We start from the raw sequence: 22,347 nt of genomic DNA, 5'->3' as shown, positions 1-22,347 counted from the left end.
ATTGTAAAAGTGGTAGCAAGTCAAGGATGAGCGTGAAGTATGTGGCACCCGGGAAAGAGACCAGGCTTTGAGTTCCAACTCTACCACTAACACACTGGATGACTTTAGCTCTTGGGCCCTGGGTTTCCTCCTCTGTAAAATCACCTGCCCTTCCTATATCCTAAAGAGAAAGGAGGTAAGAAGAAAATATGTCACTTAGTAAACTGTAAAAGATTCTATAGTTTGTGAGAAATTATCATCACTGGGATATAAAACACCTCTCATCTTTGCTCAGGCTGTGGCTCCATATAGAATATTCATTCTGAAGACCACCAGAAAGGAAAGCAGAGTAAAAATTTAAGTTAGGTCAGTTCTATAAATAAATTACCATGAACTTGGAAAGACTCCTAAATAGCAGCTTATAGAAATAACTTCAGGAAAAAAATGCTAGTGTTTGAGGCTGATGTTTCATTCTTAAGTATTATTTATAAAAGCTTTCTGGAAGAGTCTGGCTGACACTTATTAAATCATGAAAGAATAACAATTTCCAGGAGAGCAAAGGCTCAGGAGAAACCTGTAATTTCTCCATGAATTAGGTTGCAGTAGCTGTTCCTGTTGAAGATATGACAACTTTCTCATCTGAAAATAGATTGTTTATCCATAGGTTTTAGAAGATAGACTGTGGTAAGTTAAAGATGTTCACTATTAATCCTCAAGAAACCACCACAATAGCTATAACAAAGTTAATAGCTAATAAGCCAGTAAGGGAGAAAATGGATTCATAAAAAATATTCAAAAGATAGCAAAATAAAACAGGACGAAAAGAAAGCAAACAGTAAAATGACAGATTTAAACCTAATTATACGTTTACACATTAAATGTATATGGCCTAAATACTGCAGTTAAAAAACAGAGATTGTCAAGTCTTGCTCTTAGATCCAAACTATATATCACCTACAAAAAAAGTACCTTAAATACAAAGATAAATAGGTTAAAAATAAAACACTAGAAAAAGATATTACTTTCTAATAACAATAATCAAAAGAAAGCTCATTATCAAAGTAAATTTCATAGTAGACAATATTGCCAGAGATAAAGAAGGTCATTTCATAATGATGAAGGGGTCAATTCATCAAGAAGACACAACAATCCTGTGACGCCTGGGTGGCTCAAATGGTTAAGCATCTATCTTCAGCTCAGGTCACGATCTCAGGGTCCTGCGTCTGCTTCTCCCTCTCCCTTTGCCCCTCCCCCTGCTCATTCTCTCTCAAATAAATAAAATCTTAAAAAAAAAAAAAAGACATAACCATCCTAAATGTTTAAATACTTAATAACAGAGTCAAAACACATGACCCAAACACTAATAAAAATTTAAAAAGATATAAATACTATTTATAGTGACAGGTAGATGCCTTCTCTCAATAACTGGCAGAACAAGCAAACAGAAAATCAGTCAGGATATAAAAGAGTTGACCACTATCAACCAACTTGACCTAACCTGACACATTCTCAACAGAAGACACATTCTTTTCAAGTGCACATAGAACATTTATCAAGACAAATCATATTTTTGGGCCATAAAATAAGTTTCAGTAAGTTCAGAAGGATTCAAGTCTTATAAACTACGAAATTCTGACTATAAAGGAAATAAATTAGAAATCAATAAAAGGAAGATACCTGGAAAACCCCAAATATTTGGAAAGCAAATAATGTACTTTTAAATAACTTATGGGTCAAAGAATAAATCAGAAAGTATTCTAACAAAATGAAAAACATACCATATCAGAATTTGTGAGATGCCACCAAAGTAGTGCCTAGAGGGAAATTTATAGCACTAAGCAGCTATATTAGGAAAAAAGGTCTCAAATCAATGAGCTCAGCTTCTATCTTAAGACTAGAAAAGAATAAATTAAGCCCAAAGTAAGCAGAAGAAAGATAATAAAGATCTGGGCAAATATCAGTGAAATACAACACAGAAAAATAATAAAGAAAATCAATGAAACCAAAAGCTGGTTCTTCAAAGGTCAATACAATTGATAACCTCTAGCCAGATTTGTCAGGAAAAACAGAAGGGAGACCCAAAACACTACTATCAGTGATGAGAGAGGTAAAAACACTATAGTCTACAGATATTAAAGGATAAGCATTCCTCAGAATTTTAAACACAGAATTACCATATGATCCAGCAATTCCATTCCTAGGTATACCCCCCAAAAAACTGGAATCTGGGACTCAAACAGACAGGTATCCACTAAAGTTCATAGCAGCGATATTCACAATGGCTCAAAGGTGAAAACTAACTGTCCATCACTGTCTATGAATGGATAAACTACATGTAGGATATATACATAATGGAGTATTAGTCAGCCATACCAAGGAATGAAATTCTGATACGTGGTACAAGATAGGTGAACCCTGAAAACATGCTAAGTGAAAAAATGAGACCATAAGGACAATATTGGCGTGATTTCATTTATATCATGTACCTAAGATATGCAAATTCAGAGACAGAAAGTAAAATAGGGGTTACTGGGGGCTGGGGGAGGGAAGACTGGAGAGTTATTGCTTAACGGGCACAAGGTTTCTGTCTGGGATGACTAAAACTTCTGGAAATAGGTATTGGCAATGACTCCACAATACTGAATATACTTAATATGACCCTGCACTGTACACTTAAAAAGTTAAAATGGTAAATTTTATTATGCATATTTTACCACAGTTTTTTTTTTTAAAAGAGTAAGGGAATGTTTTGGACAACTTTATATCAATAAATTTGACAACTTAGATGAGATGGACAAACTCCCTGAAAGGCAAACTACCAAAGCTCACTCAAAAATAGATAATCTCAATAGTCCTATATGTATTTTAAAAATTGGACTTGTGGGGGCGCCTGGGTGGCTCAGTCGTTAAGCATCTGCCTTTGGCTCAGGGCGTGATCCCAGCAGTCTGGGATCGGGCCCCACATCAGGCTCCTCTGCTGGGAGCCTGCTTCTTCCTCTCCTACTCCCCCTGCTTGTGTTTCCTCTCTTGCTGGCTGTCTCTCTCCCTGTCAAATAAATAAATAAAATCTTAAAAAAAAAAAATTGGACTTGTGATTAAAAATCTTCCCACAAAGAAATCTCCAGGCCCAGAATGATTTCACTGGCAATTACCAAACATTTAAGAAAGAAATAATACCAATACCCCACAAACTCTTCCTGAAAAATGAAGAGGGAAAAGTATATCCTAACTCTATTAGGTAAACATTACCCTGACACTAAAACCAGACAAACACTATACAAGAAAATTAGAGAACAACATCCTCATGAATGTAGACACAAAATTTATGAGCAAAGTTTCAGCAAATCAAATCCAACAATATACTAGGAGGATAATACACGATTGCCAAGTGGGGTTTATTCCAAGAATACAGGATTGGTTTAACATTTGAAAAACAATGAAATTAACCACGTTAACAAACTAAAAAAGAAAATTCTTACAACCATCTCAACAGACCTAGGAAAAACATTTGACAAAATCCAAAATCCACTCCTGCTAAAAGCTCCCAGCAAATCAGGAATATAAGAGAACTTCCTAAACTTGAAGAGTGTATCTACAAAAAACCTATAGCTAATATTACACCTAATGGTGAAAGACTGAATGCTTTCCTCCTAAGATGAGGAACAAGACAAAGATATCTGCTCTCACCATTTCTAGTCAGTACTGTACTGGAGGTCCCAGAGAGTAGTAAGAAATAAGGAATCCAAATCAGAAAAGAAGAAATAAAACTATCTTTATTCACAGACAACAGGACCATCTTTGTAGAAAATGCAACAGAAACTACAAGAAGGCCACCAGAATACATGAGTCTAACAAAGCTGCAGAATATAAATTAAGTATGCAAAAAAATCAACTATGTTATTATATATTACTAGTGAACAATCAGGTATCAAAAAAGTTCTGAACTATCATTTACAATAGCAGAAAAAAACATGAAATATTTAGGGATAAATCTCAGCCCAAATGCTGCAATATGTGATGGAAAAACCACTAACTGAGAATCAAAAGACCAGGGTCCTGGTTCTGGCTTGTTTTGCAGCCCAATGGCTTTAAATCATAAAGAGAACAAGTCCTTTCTCTTCTCTAGGCTTTTTTTTTTGGTAATCCGTACAATAGTAAGACTGAATCAGATCAATGACCCTTAATTTTTCTAAATTACGTATGCTTCTGAAAATTTGATAAGAGGCGCTGAACCTATCCCAGGTAAATGCTCTTGAAGAGAAAAGTTTGTGTGTACCTTGAGGAGTTCAAGGATCCTGCAGAGCTCCACTCACAGACTCTCCCCCCACACCTCTAACCCCAGTAAAGAATACCTGGAGCAGATAATTTGAGACCTTTGCCAGTCCCACTGTCTTAACATTATTAAATCTTTTAGAAAACTATCTGGAAGAGAATTCCTGTGAAGCCCTACTCTCCATCAACTCCCCACACACTGACCAGTTTGATGGAGGTGGGGTTCTCCACGACTGAGTAGGCAGGAAGAGGCAACATGATGAACTGCGTGGCCGGCGTAGCGGAGCTACTCTCACTGGAATCCTGTGGGCACAGGGAGAGAAGGACAGTTTTACTGAGATGGAATGAAGAATACACAAGGCCACCCACAACACTGAAAGACAGATCAAGTCCAATAACCACAGTGTGCTTATCCAAAAGAAATGAATCTACAATTATCTCAAAACTTCAATTAAGAACAAAAAAAAGATTCATAAAACTGTTAACATAGAGAACTTGCCATCCTCATTTTACGGATTGAGAAAACTGAGGTCCTAAGAGACTTCGGACTCCTAAGATCACATAATGGTTAGTGGAAGAACCCAACCGTTCTGACCCTGTCAAGTGTTTCTAACACCCTATTGATCTGCCTTAAACAGGCAGGTGGCATGCTTCATTATCATAACTAGCCCTCAGGCAACAAACAATAAAATGGATTTAGGCCTACCACAGATTCCTTTGCAAGGGGCTACCAACTCTCCTACATCCAGGGCAGCCTACATTCCTCTTGGCCTGAACAGAACTCCTACTCTGAGGCCGCCGCCCTTCCCAGGGTAACAGAGGGCATGGTAGTAGCTCCCCTCCTTCCAGGGGGACCAGGCTGTGGGATCACTGAAACTGCTCTTCCCCTCAACTGGGCATGGCTGGACTTATGCCACTGGAGAGACTTCCCTCTTAACTCTAAGTTCCATCAACCTGGCCATGAAGAGAGCTTCCTTTTTCCTACTCACTCTGCACCCAGGAAGACCACTTGAAAATTCTCCTCAACAGTTCAAGGTGCCACTGTGTTTGCTGAAACAATCTTCAGGGAACATAAAATCCTAACAGCTTGAGAGATTCTGGCTTTGATTCATGGATAGCCCATATCATTTAAATGCTGTTAAGGTACCTCATGTACTCTCATGTGAAGAAAGTCCTCGCTATGCTAGGCAAAAGGAGTTGGTAAGAGTGCCTAAGAATCTGAAGAGAACTTTAAAGTAAGCAAGCCCAAGGGAAAAAGGTTCAAGAGAACAGTAGTCCCACTAGAAGTCCACACCAGCACTCTTAATTACCACTGGATGGTGCTAGCTGCCTTTGTAGTAATTCCAGATAAAGCAAGAGACATCAGTACCAAAGTAACTTACCCTCATGACGGTTACCACTGACATGCTCTCCCCAACCTGAGGGTGGGGCATGGCCAGGCTTCCAGCAGGGAGGTCTGGTGAGCCGTTCACTAAGGTCTCTTCAATTACCAGGCTTGTCTGGTATGGCTGGTGGCTTTCCCCTACCTCCAGGGAAGCCTCGTCCAGGAGCACATCCTGGCTGAGGATCTCTGGGGTGGCAATCTCTTGTACGGCACCCGGCTGGGCAAGGGCTCCCACCTCCTCAGCTAGGGCCTCCACAGCCAGGCACTGCTCTGCCATGCCTGCATGGCTGGGCACTGCCTCCGGGGCAGTGTTGGACATAAGTGATGGTCCTTTAGGGGACATCTGGTTCTGGGCCACACAAAGCTCTAGCTGAGGGCAGTTGCGGTCCTCCTGCAGGCTGCTCTTGGGGATGATGATGTAATCTGAGCGGGGGAGGATCTTGCGGAAACCTGGGATGTCCGGAACCACAGCAGTCAGTGCAGAGAGCTTGGAGTTCTGAGGACCGGGAAGCGGGGGAGGGGGAGACAAGCAGAGTTAAATGGTGTGAGACCATATGCACATACATTTATTATTTTTTTCACTTTTTGGATTGTTTTCTGCAAAAGAGACCACAAAGACTCCCCTGGTGACCTAAGACTTCGAGAGGGTCAGCCTCTGTCAACAGCAATGTCGTCCTCCTATGAATCACGCTTTAGCTCATGTAGCTTACTTGCTCAATCACACAAGAGACAGTTAACAGGGATCAAACTCTGGAAAGGGCACTGATCGTGGCATTTGAAACTGTGAGCTGGAATCCCAGATCTTCAGTCTTGAGCAAATACTTTCCAATTTTTAGGCCTTGCTGCCCCATCTGAATTTAGCTATTTATGAGTTCCTTTATAGCTCTGATACTTCAGGATTCCAAAATAGCAGAAGATTTAAACACCAGAATGTATACTGTTCAGTGAAACCCTAAAAAGCATAAAATACAAGTCAAGAGACCAAACTCGAACTCAAGGAAGCAAGCAAGGATTCTGATAACACTGGTTTCTTCCAGACTTACAAAACAGGGGATGAACCGATCACTTCAGGAGAGAAAGTATGTGTGGATGGGGATATCTGACAAGAACCTGAATATACTGGGGGCGGCAGTGGGGGGATATAAATATTAACACTGACTGGGATCTTGAAGTTCAGAAAATACTTCCCTGACCTTAACATTAACAAAACTATTAAGTTGGGTACTATTATTGTTCCTATTGAAGCTCAGGGAGGTACACTTCCCCCAAACACAAAATTGGCAAATAGTAAAGACTCCAAGCCAGGTCTTCTAAGGAGCGAGGAAACCAGGTACTAGAAGCAAAACCATTCATGGCCAAGAAAAGGGTACTTTTGTCTTATTTTTTTCAAATTAAACTGCAAGTTACCTAATAAGAAAAATAGAAAGTTCAAAGTCAACAGTTAAGTGAGAGCTGAAATTAAATGAAAATAATTTCAGATGCATCTTTTAAAAGGAACACTAAGTCCATTACAAAAGGATCCCTGAATACATCAAAAGCAAGAAGTCGATGAGACTACTTAAGGTACAAAGGAAGCACTCAGAGATGAAAGTTGAAAGAAGCACTCAGATGAAACATAAAAGCAGACAGGCCAAATCCTTTATGGAGCCTTTACTGGAGAGATAATGGAGAAATGACATTCTCAAGTCACCCTTTGAAGCAGACAGGTTAGAACAAGATTAAATGGTAGCAAATGCACAGAATGATCTGGACTTAATCAACAAACCCACGCACCTAGACACCAGGGCGACCTGATTGACACTGGAACCATGGGTCTTGCCACTTGCCAAGAGACTGGAAGGGCTGCCGAGAAGCCAGGCTGCCACAAGGTCTCTGACAGGCTTCCAACGGATGCAGGCAGGAGGGTCTCGCCTTCACACCAGGCAATTTCGGAGAGGTCAAACACAGCACCCAAAGCTTTACTCAATCTTGGCACATTCAGATGCTCATTAAATACCACCTTTTCTCATTATGTGGTCACTGGACACTTAACCTACGAGAGTGATACTTACTGACCAAGGCAGTATGTGCCAAGGACTTAGCAAGGTGCTTTATATCATCTATTTTAAACATTGTGAGTAGGTACTATTATTCCCCACTTTACAAATGAGGAAACCAAAACTCAAAGGTTAAGTAATTCTTCCAAGGTCACAGCTAGTTCACATCAGAGCTAATCTGTTCATGTTTTTTTTTTTTTTTTAATTTTTTAAATTTATTTATTTGACAGAGACAGAGACAGCCAGCGAGAGAGGGAACACAAGCAGGGGGAGTGGGAGAGGAAGAAGCAGGCTCATAGCGGAGGAGCCTGATGTGGGGCTCGATCCCATAACGCCGGGATCACGCCCTGAGCCGAAGGCAGGCGCTTAACCGCTGTGCCACCCAGGTGCCCAAATCTGTTCATGTTCTTGATAGCAGTGGTAGAGATGATGGTAAATATAAAGTCCCACATGGATAAGAAAAAATCATTGCAGATGATTTATTCTAAAAATGTTCTAAAAGTCTTAATAAGGATCTACATTAGTGTATAGCTTTAAAAACCATTATCACTTTGGGAATAGGTAAAATTTTCCCCTATCAGGGCAAAAAGCTGCTGACCTTATGATGGGGAAACCACAGGGAGTATGTACACTTCTCCTAGACTCCACTACCCCCCCCCCACAGGAATTGCCTCCCAGACTGAGTTTATAAACAGATCATCTAAAGGAGGTGGTACAGGGACGCCTGGGTGGCTCAGTCAGTTAAACGTCTGCCTTCAGCTCAGGTCATGATCCCAGAGTCCTGGGATGGATCCTGGGCTCCTGTTCAGCAGGGAGCCTGCTTCTCCCTCTGCCTGCTGCTCCCCTTGCTTGTGTTCTCCCTCCTTTCCTCCCTCTCTGACAAATAAATAAATAAATAACTGTTAAAAAAATAAATAAAAATATAAAGGAGTGGGTACAGACTGATATCTCCAAGACTTTAGATAACACAAAACTCTTCCAGAAAGAGAAATATCAGCCAATAAGGGCAAATAATCTAAATGGCAGTGGCAGATGGCCTCCACTAGGGGAAAACACGACCTCTCCTGCTGTAACATAGCTGTTGCATTCCTGAAGAACCTTTGCTCTACATTATCAAAGAAGAAATCAGAGACAATGTTTCAACTGAAAAAAGGAGTTAAGGTTAACCTTGCAATAACAAGGTTATTTTTCCTGCAGGAATTTCAGCTTAACAAAAAACCAGTAGTATTAATAGTTGTCAGTGTTCTGTTTTTGTGAACTAGAAATGCAAAATGGCTGACAGACACAAACTAGAACATGTCCTTATGTATTCTTTTAATTCAAGCCTGTCTCCTCCATCATCTTCTGCTTCTGGCATAGTGCACAACCACCAGTGGTAACAGAAGAATGTGACATTATACAAGGCAGCTGTATCTACTTCCAAACTCGCCAGCCCAACTGCTGATTATGTTATAACTGACAGCAATCAATGTAAGACATTCATCACCTTCAATTAGTAAGGTGAAAACTGGTGGGGTGCAGGAGAAATGCCTATATAAACTACTACATTAAGAAAGATAAAACTGACTCAACTCAAAGTTTTCCCAAGAAAAGGAAAGGAAACAGGAGAACAGGGGGTGGGGTCTTCCCAAGGCCTTCACCACCAACTCAATGGAGAAATTAGTTGGGAAAAAAAATTACTTACAGGATCCAAACCTTCTTTCTCTAGCTTGGCTTTCTCCAGGTAATAACTTCTCTCCGCCACGCTGAGGAGCCTCCAACTTTCACTAATCTTCTTATTGATCTCAGACTGAGGGAGGTGGGGGAGTTCCTGCTGCACTTTCAAGTAGATGTCATAGTAGTATAGAAGGTAAGCTGACCTAGGGGAAGCAATGACTTCTTAAAGTTTTTCCCTCATTCAACTAATAAACAGTACAGTGTCAGGGTTTGAGAGTGAAAAGTAAAAAAACCTAGCTTTTCATTTCAAAGCATTTATCTAAACAGGGCCTGAAGCAAACAATTATTTAAATAATAACCCCATGGCGCCTGGGTGGCTCAGTCCGTTAAGCATCTGCCTCCAGCTCAGGTCATGATCTCAGGGTCCCAGGATCAAGTCTCAGATCGGGCTCCCTGCTCAGCAGGCGGGTCTGCTACTCCCTCTACCCCTCCCCCCACTCGTGATCTCTCTCTCACACTCACTCTCTCAAATAAAATCTTAAAAAATAAATAAATACACAAATAACAGCCCCAGACAGTGTATAGGAGGATTCTCCCTCCAGAAACCTGGAAGCAAAAGCTTGTCTGACTTACTTTTACATGGACCACTTTTTCTGTAGGAATGACTGGCTTTAAAGGCATGAGCAAAGTATGAGCAAAGATGTATAGGTGCCCGGGCATCCCACTCTCAGGGAAAGGTTACCTAGGGGGCTAATCACAGTCTGGTTATCACCCACACGCTTTACTCCTCCACACAGCCTCTGGCCATCTCACTGGCCAACAGAACCTCCCCAGAGCTGAGAAAGGGAAGTAAATTAACTACCAAAAGTGGTAATCTCAGCAAGAAGTTCTGGTGTATTCAGTTAAGAGGGAGATTAGAGCTATAACATGGATAACCTTTATAGATATTATTGATACTATTTATAATTCTAATTTTCATTAATTCCCTGTATTAAATGCTTAAATATCGATAATGTTAATAATAAATAACGTACTTCATTTGCACATAGCTTCCACCATTTGTATGGTACAATTTCCTGTGAGAGCCTGAAAACATGATCTAGATCTGGCCAGGAATGGCAACTGCTGGTATCAATCCACCACTTCCTATTCCCCATCTCCCTCTCCCCACAACACCACTGCCCATCCAGAGACTTCAACAACAGACACGGCACTCTCAATGAATCTGGACGCAGCCTGAAGTCTTCCTCAACACAGCTCTCCAAGCAGCCTGTGTTTATAAATGCCAGCTACCAAAAGGTGTTGGCTAACCTGGGTTTCTTGGCCTTTTCTCCATGTATTTTATACTTTTTCTTCTTCTTGGGTGGCCCAGGGGAGGTATAACAGTAGGCTTCCTCAATTTCCTCCATGACGACAGTTACCTCAGTACCATCATATGATGCATCCATGGCTAGAGGAAAGTCAAACACAAACAGGTTTCAAGAATCCATCCTAAAGAGGACAGCAGCCACTTGATCCAATGATCCTCTATCTCTGCCAGGGCCTCTAGGTTCAGTCATTTCCCAAACTCAGCAGATCCTAAGAAGCACTGGGGGTACTTAATAAACATACAGATCCCAGGGTTCCACCTCAGCCCTTCTGAATCAGAATTTCCAGAGGGTATGGCAATCTGTATGCTTAACAAGTGCCCCAGGTGATTCCTCTGACCGGGCAAATTTAGGATCACTCACTTTGACGGCTCATTTGCTTATATTCACTCCTGGGATATAGTAATTCTTCAACTCAAAGATTAGCCCCACATTACAACAATTCCATATGATAAAAGGTGAAACAAATACTTAGCCAGTAGTCGGAAATTCTGGACCTTCTCTCATATTTCATTACCTTAAGCAAACTGCTTCACTGATTCATTCAGTTAATCATTCAGACATGCAATAAATGCCTGTATGTAACAGATTTCTTTACACCCTGCCACCTTCTGTGACTTTGAGCAGGTCCTTTAGCTATTTCAGGCTCAAATTTTTTCACATATAAAAAGATAGACGTCTTACCCACCTTACTACAAATTTATAGTGATAAGGCTCAAAAGATATCATAGATATGACTCTAATTCAAAATAGTCAAGAGCTACACAAAAGAAAGTGTTCATTAGTAAAGATTAAAGATCTATGGCTGAAGTGCTTAATGATCTGCCTAAGGCCACCACACCCCAACAGGGACTTGAAAGATTTTTTCATTCAAAAAGCTGACTCCTGAGCCTTCTTTCATTATACTACACTGCTCCCCATTTCCAATGGCAACCCTCTAAACCATTTCTGCAATGACGGAAATGTTCTATATCTGCACTCTCCAATATGGCTATTAAGCACCCGAAATATGGCTAGTGTGATTGAGGAACCAAATTTTGTTTTGTTTAATTGTAATTAATTTGAATTAGTGTGGCTAGTGGCTATGGTATTGGACAGCTTAGGTCTAAACAGTAATCTGACAGACCAGCATTAGCTCCCTGGCCTACGAAACAGAAAATCTATTAACAGTTTTTCCTAGGGAAAGGAAGGCATAAAAAAACCTGAATGACTAGTTCAATAAGAGTTCATCTATTTGTGGCCACGTTCTTAGTTGGAGTTTTACCCAAAAGACTCAATACTTGGAGGAAGAAAGGTTTCTAGAAACCACTTCAATTTTATGAGACAGAAATGATACTCTGTAGTTGCTCTTGAAAATCTGTCAGAAAAGAACTTAGGATTCTGGGAAGATGGAGTTGTAGCAGTAAACACAGAACAGGTCTGTGTATTACAAACCCACTCACATCTCATTTAAACCTCACTCTACAAATGATGAGGTATCTGGTAAGGTTTAATGAGAAAAAGAGCACTGCTTGTTAAGTCAGGAGACCTGGCTCCAAGGCTCAACTCAAACCATGTGATCTCTGACAAGTCTATACTACACCCTGAATTTCAAATTGTTCCTCACATGAGATGAAAAGGCTGAGATCAGTAGCTCCTAAATCTGGGGGAGGGAAGAATACCTTTGAGAACGTTGTGAAAGCTAAAAACCCTCCTCTAGAAAATGCAGACAAGCGATATGTCACCTATAATTTTAAAGATATACCCCAGTTAAAAACACATTATTCCTAAGGTTCTTTCTTGTTCTGTGTCATCTCTAATTTCCCTTCCCATTAAAACAAATAAACCCTGCATTCTGTCACAGTGCAACCCAAGAAGAGGACATAACTCCCAACTTGGTTGGGTAATAAGCCAGTGCCTTCAAAGGATAAGAGTAGCTAGAGTTCAAATCAAGACTATGTGGGTACTATGCTTTTTTTGCCCTTAATAATTGACTTCTCAGCCCTTAGAGTCTTGCAGAGAAGCAGTAACTGCAGGAGAGGATCTGTAAAGAATGACATACAGGGTTTTAGCACCTAGAGCAAAACAATTTAGGAAGCAGAGCCATTACAATCACCTTGGGGTGGGGGCAGGAAGAGACTACCCTGGGTTTTCACTTGTTTGACTACCTCATTTTAAGCCTGGGTCCAAGATTATTTTCAGACTCTAGACCTCGGTACAGCAATGCCAAAAAAGGCAGAATAATATAAAGGTTAAAACCAAGGGCTGTGGAAGGCAAAAGATGAGGGCTAAGTTACACATTTTTATAGCACCCGTAGAGCTCTATGACCTTGAGCAACCTACTACTCTAAGCCTCAGTTTTCTCATCTGTAAAACAGGATTAAGGGCAGTACTTCAAATCTGAGACAATTCCAATGTTCCATCAGATGCTCCTCAAAACCTCATGAGATGGCCTTTGACGGTTTGGCCAGGCGCCACGGCTTACCTTTGGGCTAGTTCCTTTCCCTCTCTCGGTCTCTGATGTCCCAAACGTACCAAAAGCGGGAGTAGAAGACTAAAGTCGTCTTACTGCTCCTACTTTGTGGAAGGGACACCAGGGCTCAGAGAGCCGCAGCACCGGCCTCGAGGTCGCCCAGCATGTCCGCGACACGGTGCAGCGAGGCGCTCGAGGGCGGGACTTACCCGGAGGAGCGTGCAAGCCGCGCGGCTCACATTCCCTGAGGCGCCCGGCCCGGGGGCTCGACGAGGGGGCTGGCCGGCGCACTCGCGCTCCCCGCTGTCGGCGAGAGGCGGCTCCAGTCGTGACAGCGGCAACAAGGAAGTGGAGGCGAGGGCTCGCGCGCGCATCCCGGGGGCTGGAGGAGCCCCGGCCCCGCGGCCCCGCCCGGCGACACACGGCGCGGAGTCGCGACAGCTCCTCCCGCTCCCCCTTCTCGGAGTCGCGATATAGGGTCGTGGAGGGCGGGTATGGGGGAACAGGTTCGCTCCGCAGGCTCTTCACCGACGCCTGCTGAGGGCCCCGGGGGTCAAGCCCCGGGGAGCCCGAAAAAGACAGCAGAGACACGGGCGTCGCCGCAGCACCGCTTCGGCGGCGGCGGCAGCAGCAGCAGCAGCAGCACACCTCAGATCGCCAGGGAGACCCTTCCCGGCGGCCCTCGCGGCACACCGGAAGCGGCCGGTTGCGCGTGACTGCGTGCGTCTCTTTACGCATGCGCAGCAGTCCAGCCCTTGTCGAGGGGTGGGCCCATAGGAACTGCTTAGAGGCTTAGAGGGGGCGGATAAGGCGGACGGACTGTTTCCGGCTAGAGGTTCCGGGAGGAGGAGAAAGCTGCGGCCGCCCGCGGTGGGACGCCCGGGCGGCTTAGCCCCGGGGCATTGCCGTGGGGCGCTCAGGTAACTGGGGCGGGGCTGTGCCGAGCGTGAGAGGTCGAGGCCCCGCCTCACCTCTCAAAGCCGCGTCGGGCCCTGGGGAGCCCCAGCACAACCCTCTCAGCACCAGTGTTCAAGGCCTGACTCCAGCCCTGCCCAGTCTGTCCCTGCTCGTTCAGCATAGGGTTCTTACTTCTTAGTGCCGCATCAAGCCGTCCTCCTCACCCAATCCGTCCTTCCCACCGTCCCACACACGGGTATGGTAGTGAGTTCCTGGAGTGATTCAAACTGAGCTGAGTGACCAAGTGGAGAGGCTCTGGAATCGGACAAGAATAGTACGCTTCTTCCCCGCCAGTGTCACATTGTTCCACAGCTGTACAAGTCCTTGCACGACCCTCACTATCTTGCAAATGTATTTCCAGCCTGCATACTTTTCTCCATGTACCACCGTCACCAACTTCCTAGGCACCATTATCTCTTCCTGGACTGATGCAGTTTCCTTCCCACTGCCCCTCTTGTCGCTCTACAGTCCGTTCTCCACACAACGGGCAGATGGATCTTTCTGCGCCGTAACTGATTTCGGTCACTCTCTGCTTAAAACCTTCTAGTGTCTTTTCATTCACTTAGAATAAAATTCAAACTTAGCTTGTCCTACAAGACTTTGGCTTCACTCTTACTTCATTCTCCTTCCATGTCGCCTCTCAATACTGGTAGTTCCCATAACAAGGTATATAGTACTCTATAGTGTTCAGAACACTGGCTTTGTGCTGAGTCTCTCTGGATTTGAATCCAGGTCCTGCCATGTGTAAGCTGTATTAAGCATGTAAAGCAACAAATTAAGTTTATGAAGTAGATCTTCAGTAATTGATTTCCATCTCCTCAACTGGTTCCCATCTCACTAAATGGCACAACCGTCCATTGGATTGCTCAGTGCTCCAGCCAGAAATCTGGGAGTTATCCTTAATTCCTCTTGCACCTGACCTCCAGTCCATTAGCAAGATCTGCAAAAACATAGCCCCAAACGGACTACTTCTTACCATATCCACTATTACTCTAATCCAAGCCACCATTATCGCACACCTGGACTCCTGCCGCAGCCTCCTAACTAGTCTCCTGCTATTTCTTTGGCACCCTTCAATTCCATTCTTTACATAGCAGTCATCTTTCTCCTTGATTAAAATCCTTCAGTAGCTTCCCTTTGCATTCAAATTAACATATTCCAACTGTCTATGGCCTACTAGGCTAGCTTTTATCTTCAGATTTAGGGTGACCTCTTAGGAAAATGGATTTTACCCATTAGGCTCTCCACTTTGCAACCAAAAGACTCTTTCTGAAGTGCAAATCTGATCACGTCATTCAAATAAACAGACCTCTATGGCCTCTTATTGTCCGAGGATCAAGCTAAAATTTCTATGATTTGGCTCTTGTTTTCTTCTCCAAAGACTTTTTTTTCCTGACCATGCCATCTTGTTTTCTGTAGTACTTTATTGCCTTTGTACATATTTCCTTCTATCTCATGAACTTCTAGTTGTTTATACTTTAAGGCCCAACATCAATATTGTTTCCTCTTTGAAGTGCACTGCCCACCCATGTCCCACCCGGTTGATCATCCCCACTTCTATATTCTAGTTCACAGTACTCTGTAACCTCTTTATAGTTTTCATGCACTCTAGTGTTTGTCTTCCCTGCTTACCTGATAGGCTTCTGAATGGTGGGCACTAGGCTCCATCTATCTCTGGATGGCTGGCATTGAGCACGGTGCTTAGCACGTAGAGAATGCCAAGAATGGATAGATAAGTGTGTGGAGGTGGTGGTAGGAGTCAGTCCTTGCAAAGGGGCAGTCACAGCTTAAGGTCACAGCAGCTGCTCTTGTCCTGTGAGGACTCTCATGAGGCTGGTACCAAAACTGCTACTGCCTGATCATGTTTATTTCCTTCATAGCCATATCCATAATTATCTTATTTATCGGTTCTCTTTTTGTTTGTCTTCCTTCACCATATTGTGTATTTCATAAGGGCAGGGACCTTGACTGTGTTGTTCATCACTATATCCTTACCACTTGACACCTATAAACACTAAATGAATGTGTGGCTACCAGAAACATATTTCCACAGTGAAAATCCTTCCAAGCCAAATAGTGATAGACCTTTGAAGATCTCATTTTGGTAGACTGTCCAGAAGGACTATGGAGTTGCAGAAATGGCACTAATTCTGAGTCAAGAAATCTGAGCTATATGAACTTGGGTAGGCCCCTTCTCTGAGCCGCAGTTTCTGTTATAAAATGAGCCGGGTAATAATCCCTTGAATTTATACAGTGCACTACTATTTGCAAACCCCTTTTACAATTTGTTTTTCAATCTATTCCCGTGGTAGACAGAACAGACATTATTTTTACATAAGCTCGGAAAGTTTAAGTGAACTGGATTCTCTGTAAGTTCTCTTCTTTTTCAAACACTCAATGAGTCTGTATAAGTAATCCCTACAAAAAGTCAGCAGCATGAATCCTATTTTTTCTTGGCTTTGGCCTTATAGCATCATCTCCTACTAGGATTTTGAAAAACCGGACCCATCTTTTAGGAGGAATCCATTATCTTTGGTTCCTGACAGGTCCTCCACATTTTGTCTCCTCAGTTTTCTGCACTGTGGCAAAACAAGCCGAGAGGAGGAATACACGCAGCCCTGGTCATTGTGGCCTCGCCCTCAATTCTGTGAATATGGCCAACAAGGGGAACAAGAAGCGTCGGCAGTTCTCCCTGGAGGAGAAAATGAAGGTTGTGGAAGCCGTAGACTCAGGAAAGAGGAAAGGTGATGTGGCAAAAGAATTCGGTATCACTCCTTCTACCTTGTCTACGTTCTTAAAGGATCGTGCCAAATTTGAAGAGAAGGTACGGGAGGCATCTGTAGGACCCCAGCGGAAAAGGATGAGGAACGCTCTCTATGACGACATTGATAAGGCTGTTTTTGCTTGGTTTCAAGAAATCCATGCCAAAAACATTCTTGTGACTGGCTCTGTCATTCGGAAAAAAGCACTGAACTTGGCCAACATGCTTGGCTATGACAATTTTCAAGCAAGTGTGGGCTGGCTGAACAGATTTAGGGATCGCCATGGAATTGCTTTGAAAGCAGTCTGTAGAGAGGATAGTGACAGATTAATGAATGGTCTAGGAATAGATAAGGTTAACGAGTGGCATGCAGGGGAAATTATAAAACTGATTGCTGACTACAGCCCAGATGATATCTTTAATGCTGACGAGACAGGAGTGTTTTTCCAGTTGCTTCCCCAGCACACACTTGCTGCTAAAGGGGACCATTGTAGAGGGGGCAAGAAAGCAAAGCAGCGGTTGACAGCACTCTTTTGTTGCAATGCTTCAGGGACTGAAAAAATGAGACCATTGATTGTTGGTAGGTCAGCCAACCCACACTGTCTCAAGAACGTCCATTCCCTCCCTTGTGATTACCGAGCCAACCAGTGGGCATGGATGACGCAGGATCTGTTTAACGAGTGGCTGATGCAAGTGGATGCCAGGATGAAGCGGGCGGAACGGCGCATCCTCCTGCTGATCGACAACTGCTCCGCTCACAACACGCTGCCACGCTTGGAAAGGATCCAAGTGGGGTACCTGCCCTCTAACCGTACTGCCGTCCTGCAGCCACTGAATCTCGGCATAATTCACACCATGAAAGTGCTGTACCGAAGCCACCTCCTGAAACAGATCCTCCTCAAGCTCCACAGCAGTGAGGACCAAGAAGTGGACATCAGGCAGGCCATCGACATGATTGCTGCAGCGTGGTGGTCAGTCAAGCAGTCCACAGTGGTGAGATGCTGGCAGAAGGCAGGCATCATCCCTGTGGAACTGGCAGATTCTGACGCAGAAGCAGCATCCAGTGAACCAGAGGTAGCCATTGAAAAGTTGTGGCGCTCCGTGGCTCTTGCCACCTGTGTCCCCAGTGAAATAAATTTCCAGGACTTTGTCACTGCAGATGATGATCTCATCATCTCTCAGGAGCTGATAGACACAGAGATCATCCCGGGAATGGAGGCTGGTGAAAATACAGATGAAGCTGGAAGCGAAGAGGAGGGGGAGGCGTCTTTACTACAGCAGCCAAAAATCACCATCACAGAGGCCATCTCGAGTGTACAGAAACTTAGACAGTTCCTTTCCACTTGTGTAGGTGTTCCTGACGCCGTTTTTGGACAGCTAAATGGCATAGATGAATATTTAATGAGAAAAGTGACACAAACTCTTGTTGACTCCAAAATTACAGATTTCCTCCAAACAAAATAATGTAGGCATTAACTGCCTCTTTTAATTTAGAAAATATAGTTTACAAGAATAAAGGTTTTTTTTAGATAGGATATTGAACTTAAATTTTAAGCAATATTATAATGACAACATTCCAGTCCTCTGAAATAATCAGCGAACTTCCTTAAATGGAATTTGGAAATGAAATTTGACTAATATGTGTGTTAGCTTTTGATTAATCAAATGGTTTCCAAAGTTGTCTACACCTTAGGATCTCTTGAGGATCTTTAAAAAGTTTCTAAAGTCCAGGCCTTATGCCAGACGAATTAAATCACAGTCTATGGTGACGGGTCACAGGCATTAGTAGTTTGTGAAACGGCCCAGGTGATTCCAATGTGCAGAAAAGTTTGGGAATTACTGGACTGACCACAGGAAAATCAAGCACACTGTGGGTCTGGAGCCAACTTCTTCCCATAAGGCTAGCTCAGTGGCTTCCAAATGTTAGCTCACTTCAGAATCACTTGGAAGGCTTGCTAAAACCCAGATTGCTGGGCCCCATCTCCAGTTTTCTGATTCAGTGGGTCTTAGGTGGGGCCCCCAAATTTGCATTTCTAACAAGTTCCCAGGTCATGCGGATGCTAACGTGGTTCAGGATCCTTACTTTGAGAACCAGTGGTCTAGCTGGATTCTAGTACTTCTCTCTTCGGCCAGCCATCTGAATACTCCCACTCACTAGCGAAAAAGAAAAGGAAAAAAAAAAAAAAAAGCATTAGCAGTTCTTATTCCTTTCTACTGCTTTGGTAACTCTAGAATCTTCTTAGCTTTTCTCTTCAATGCTGTACCAGCTAGCCAAGTAGTGAGTAGAGGAACATCTATCTGTGCCCAAAGAATTAACAGGAACCACCTAGGGTATGAACACATCTTGTAATGCTTATTAGAGGGAGCTGGGGCACAGAGGACTGGGAGGAGCATTAAAGAGGAGATATGATACAATGCGGGAGGCCTTGGGTATCAGAGAACCCTGGGAGAGATCTTACAGCCCAGTGTACCGCTCACTTTCCAGACAAGGTGAGAGGGAAGTTTGTGGGAGAGACATGTGTGACAGGATTTGGATCGTTCCCTATTTGGATTATTCCACCTGTGGATAATCCGGCCTGGCCTTTGTGATTAAGATGAAGGCACACTATGTTTGCCTTTGCTAAAATTACTTCGCCTTTATTCCTTTATGTTTGTTCTGCAGAGACGTCTGCTAGAGCAGAGTTGATTTTAAGTTATTTAGAACTAAATACATTTATAACCAAATTTATGTTAAAGTTTTCCTCCTATAAAGAAGGCATTTTTAATATCCTTGATAACCCTAGTATCTGTTCGTAATATGAGAGATAAGCGTCCATTCCATTTTTAGAAAGTACATACTTGTCAGTGTTGTAGTGTAGTTCCCCCCCCATACAGGTTAATTTTGTGGCTATTTCAGAAACCCATAGCAATTCAGTTATTTTTCTTTCTGTCATCATTTAACTGAAACACATATAAAACAGATTAATCATAGAAAGTACTGCCTCCGTGTTGAACAAAACAATCACAAAAAACAGCAGATGTTTAAATGGATTTTTGAAATCTTATTTTGTATATTTTTCTTTTTAACAAACTAGTATAATTTGAATAAAAGTACAATGCATATTTTAAATCCTTAACACGTAGGAGAGGAAAACCGTCTTCTGGCTAAGTCCTGTGGTTCTGCTTATTGTCAGCACATTTACTGCTGTCGTTTTGTGTCAGGATTACTGACACGATTTTGAATTCCTTTGCTCACCTTTCTTGCCCTGAAGTCCATTTGGCACATAATGTTAGATCTATTGACATCATGCCATTTCCCCTGCCCAGGTGTCTGTGGCGGCTCCCAAATGCCTAAAAAAATAAATAAAAGACTGAATTATTCCATTGAGTTTTAGCACCCTCTAGAGTTGGTTACAACCTGCATTTCCAACTTGCTTGCTCAGAACAATTCAGTGTGTGTGTGCTGCCCCTGGATAGGCTGTTTTCTTTCACTCTGTACCCATGTGTGCTAGCGTGCCTTTATCTGAATGCCTCACCCCGCTCTCTATCAAGGTAGGCCCTGCACATAAGGCCCCTCAGGAACTAACTGGAGTCCTCTTTTTCCCAGACTTTTTCAAAGACTTCAGCACCTGCTTCACTCTTTTCTCAACTCCTTGGCACTTTTTGTCTCTACCACTCACTTAAGCACTTACAGTTTTATCATTGTTCTGTGGCTCTTTGACTAGACTGTAAGCTCCATGGGAGCAGGGCCCTTTGTAACCTTAATGGTGCCTAGCACTGTGCTGGGCACATTATAGGCACTTCAATAAACATTTGTGTATAAGTTGATATATACATGTAATGTATCAACACCACCTTTTTTTTTTTTTTTAAAGCTGTATGAAGCATTGATTCCACTAGAAAATGACTTGAAGATAGGGTAGGGCTTTCCTCTATTTAAAAGAATTTGCTAATTTTTCCATGAATATCATTGCCTCAAATAGTATTCCAGCCCAGGTTATCATCTATTCTTTGATAATGAGGAATTCCAATATATAAAGTTAAGCCACATGAAGTCATTGTAGGATTTACACACACAAGGCTTTGGTATGAAAGGCTTTGTTTAAGTGCCTTGTACATAGCAGTATTCAGTAAATATGTGCTTAAAGTGGCTTAAAAAAAAAGAAATCTCACATTCTTGACTCATTTAATGTATCTTAATGAATTAGATCCTTATAGATGGAAATCATATCCAAAAGAGAGACATTTTGTAGTCTGGTTTACATTGGCTAAACCTTCGATTCTGTTGGGACATTAGGGTTTTCTTTGTTTGTTTGATACTTTCGTAAAAGAAGATATCCCTTCTGAGTCAGCTATCTTCATCAGGCCGTCTATGGCTTCTCCCTGACTCTCTGGTCCCTCCTGCCCCACTTGGGGATTTAGTTAGCCCCAGTTGACCAATCCATTCTGTAGGCCAACATTCTGAAACTAGGTACTTATCCTTATGAGGATAAGAATGTATATCTGGCACAGACTAAGTTCTATACATGTTATGTCATTACTATCCATCCCTATTTGGAACTTTACAGGTACTATCTAGAGGCAGGAACCTACCTTACCAGACTTTCCTTTCACTAACAGATCTTGGGGTTTAGTGTTCCAGAACCACCAAGACTGATCATTAGATAAAACTCAAGTTTTCTTTGCCCTGTTCTTAAGATGGGCTCTTTCATTAAAAAGGGGGGAAGCTAAGAATTGTCGCCTGTTACGTGCCAAGCACCATTTTACTCCTTATCATTTAATCTTTCCAATAAATTGTAATGCAAAAGGACAAATAGGCTCGGATAAGGTATACCAAAGTTGCATACCAATTAAAGAACTGTTCAGGCTACCAGAGACCAAAATTCTTTGAAGTGAAATGTAGTAGCATATTCTGGCCACCAGAGGGCAGAGGGAGACTACACAATAGAGACAATTTGGCCAACTCAAGAACCCTTAGAAGCAGCCATGTTTAATTTCTCTGACATGGTAGAGACTGAAAAGGAAGACAAGGAAAGATAGAAAACACATAGGATGTGAGACTTGTTCAGGCAACTAACTTAGAAATAACTGTGCCTTGGACCACCTAATCCAACCCCATTACATACCTATCCCTTCACCAGGGTCTTTTTCCAACCTATTGATAACCACAGGCCACGTAATTGACCTGAGACAAACACACATGCTCTGCAAATGAACCAATGTTAGAGAAATAACTATCCACTAAACATATCCATGCTTGGACCTTATACCCACTGCTGGCCATGGAGGCTTGAAGGATGAAATACACAGCCCTATCCTTAGGAAGTCCAGTTAGCAGACAAGATAGGGAAGTGAAAGATTAAAGAGTGGTAAATGCCATTTTAGAGAATATGCAGAGATGAGGTCCAAAGGATACTCTGCATGAGAGAAGAGGAATTCAATAGGAAATGATGCCAAGAGCAAGGGACTTTTAGTAAGTATTTGGAAAGTGTAGTAGGAAGTTT

General features: G+C 42.6%; 2 protein-coding genes across 7 annotated transcripts in view; one reads left to right on the top strand and one right to left on the bottom strand.

Moving 5' to 3' along the window:
- Positions 1–13,842, bottom strand: part of HMGXB3 (HMG-box containing 3) — a 44,583-nt gene extending 30,741 nt beyond the window's left edge. For 5 of the 6 annotated variants that reach the window (XM_026510748.4, XM_026510749.4, XM_048224255.2 and 2 more), the window contains exons 1-5: positions 13,356–13,831; positions 10,639–10,777; positions 9,356–9,530; positions 5,634–6,131; positions 4,456–4,554 (exon numbers count right to left, since the gene is read on the bottom strand). In XM_026510748.4, coding sequence (XP_026366533.1) covers positions 4,456–4,554; positions 5,634–6,131; positions 9,356–9,530; positions 10,639–10,775 — 909 coding nt within the window. In that variant the 5' untranslated portion in view covers positions 10,776–10,777; positions 13,356–13,831. Of the gene's footprint in view, positions 1–4,455; positions 4,555–5,633; positions 6,132–9,355; positions 9,531–10,638; positions 10,778–13,355 lie in introns of all 6 variants that reach the window. The other variant, XM_026510747.4, reaches the window with a different exon arrangement.
- Positions 13,843–13,903: 61 nt separating this feature from the next.
- Positions 13,904–18,399, top strand: TIGD6 (tigger transposable element derived 6). Its single transcript, XM_026510755.4, has 2 exons — positions 13,904–14,066; positions 16,674–18,399. Exon 2 carries the CDS (start codon positions 16,757–16,759, stop codon positions 18,326–18,328), a length of 1,572 nt encoding a protein of 523 aa, XP_026366540.2. The 5' UTR covers positions 13,904–14,066; positions 16,674–16,756; the 3' UTR covers positions 18,329–18,399.
- The last annotated feature ends 3,948 nt before the right edge of the window (positions 18,400–22,347 follow it).

The sequence above is a fragment of the Ursus arctos genome, unplaced genomic scaffold (assembly GCF_023065955.2).
Source record: "Ursus arctos isolate Adak ecotype North America unplaced genomic scaffold, UrsArc2.0 scaffold_15, whole genome shotgun sequence".
Lineage (NCBI taxonomy): Eukaryota > Metazoa > Chordata > Mammalia > Carnivora > Ursidae > Ursus > Ursus arctos.
This window is presented reverse-complemented; position numbering and strand designations above follow the sequence as displayed.

Excerpts from the sequence above, each read along its gene's own strand:
- TIGD6 (XM_026510755.4), top strand. The coding sequence starts at position 16,757 with ATGGCCAACAAGGGGAACAAGAAGCGTCGGCAGTTCTCCCTGGAGGAG.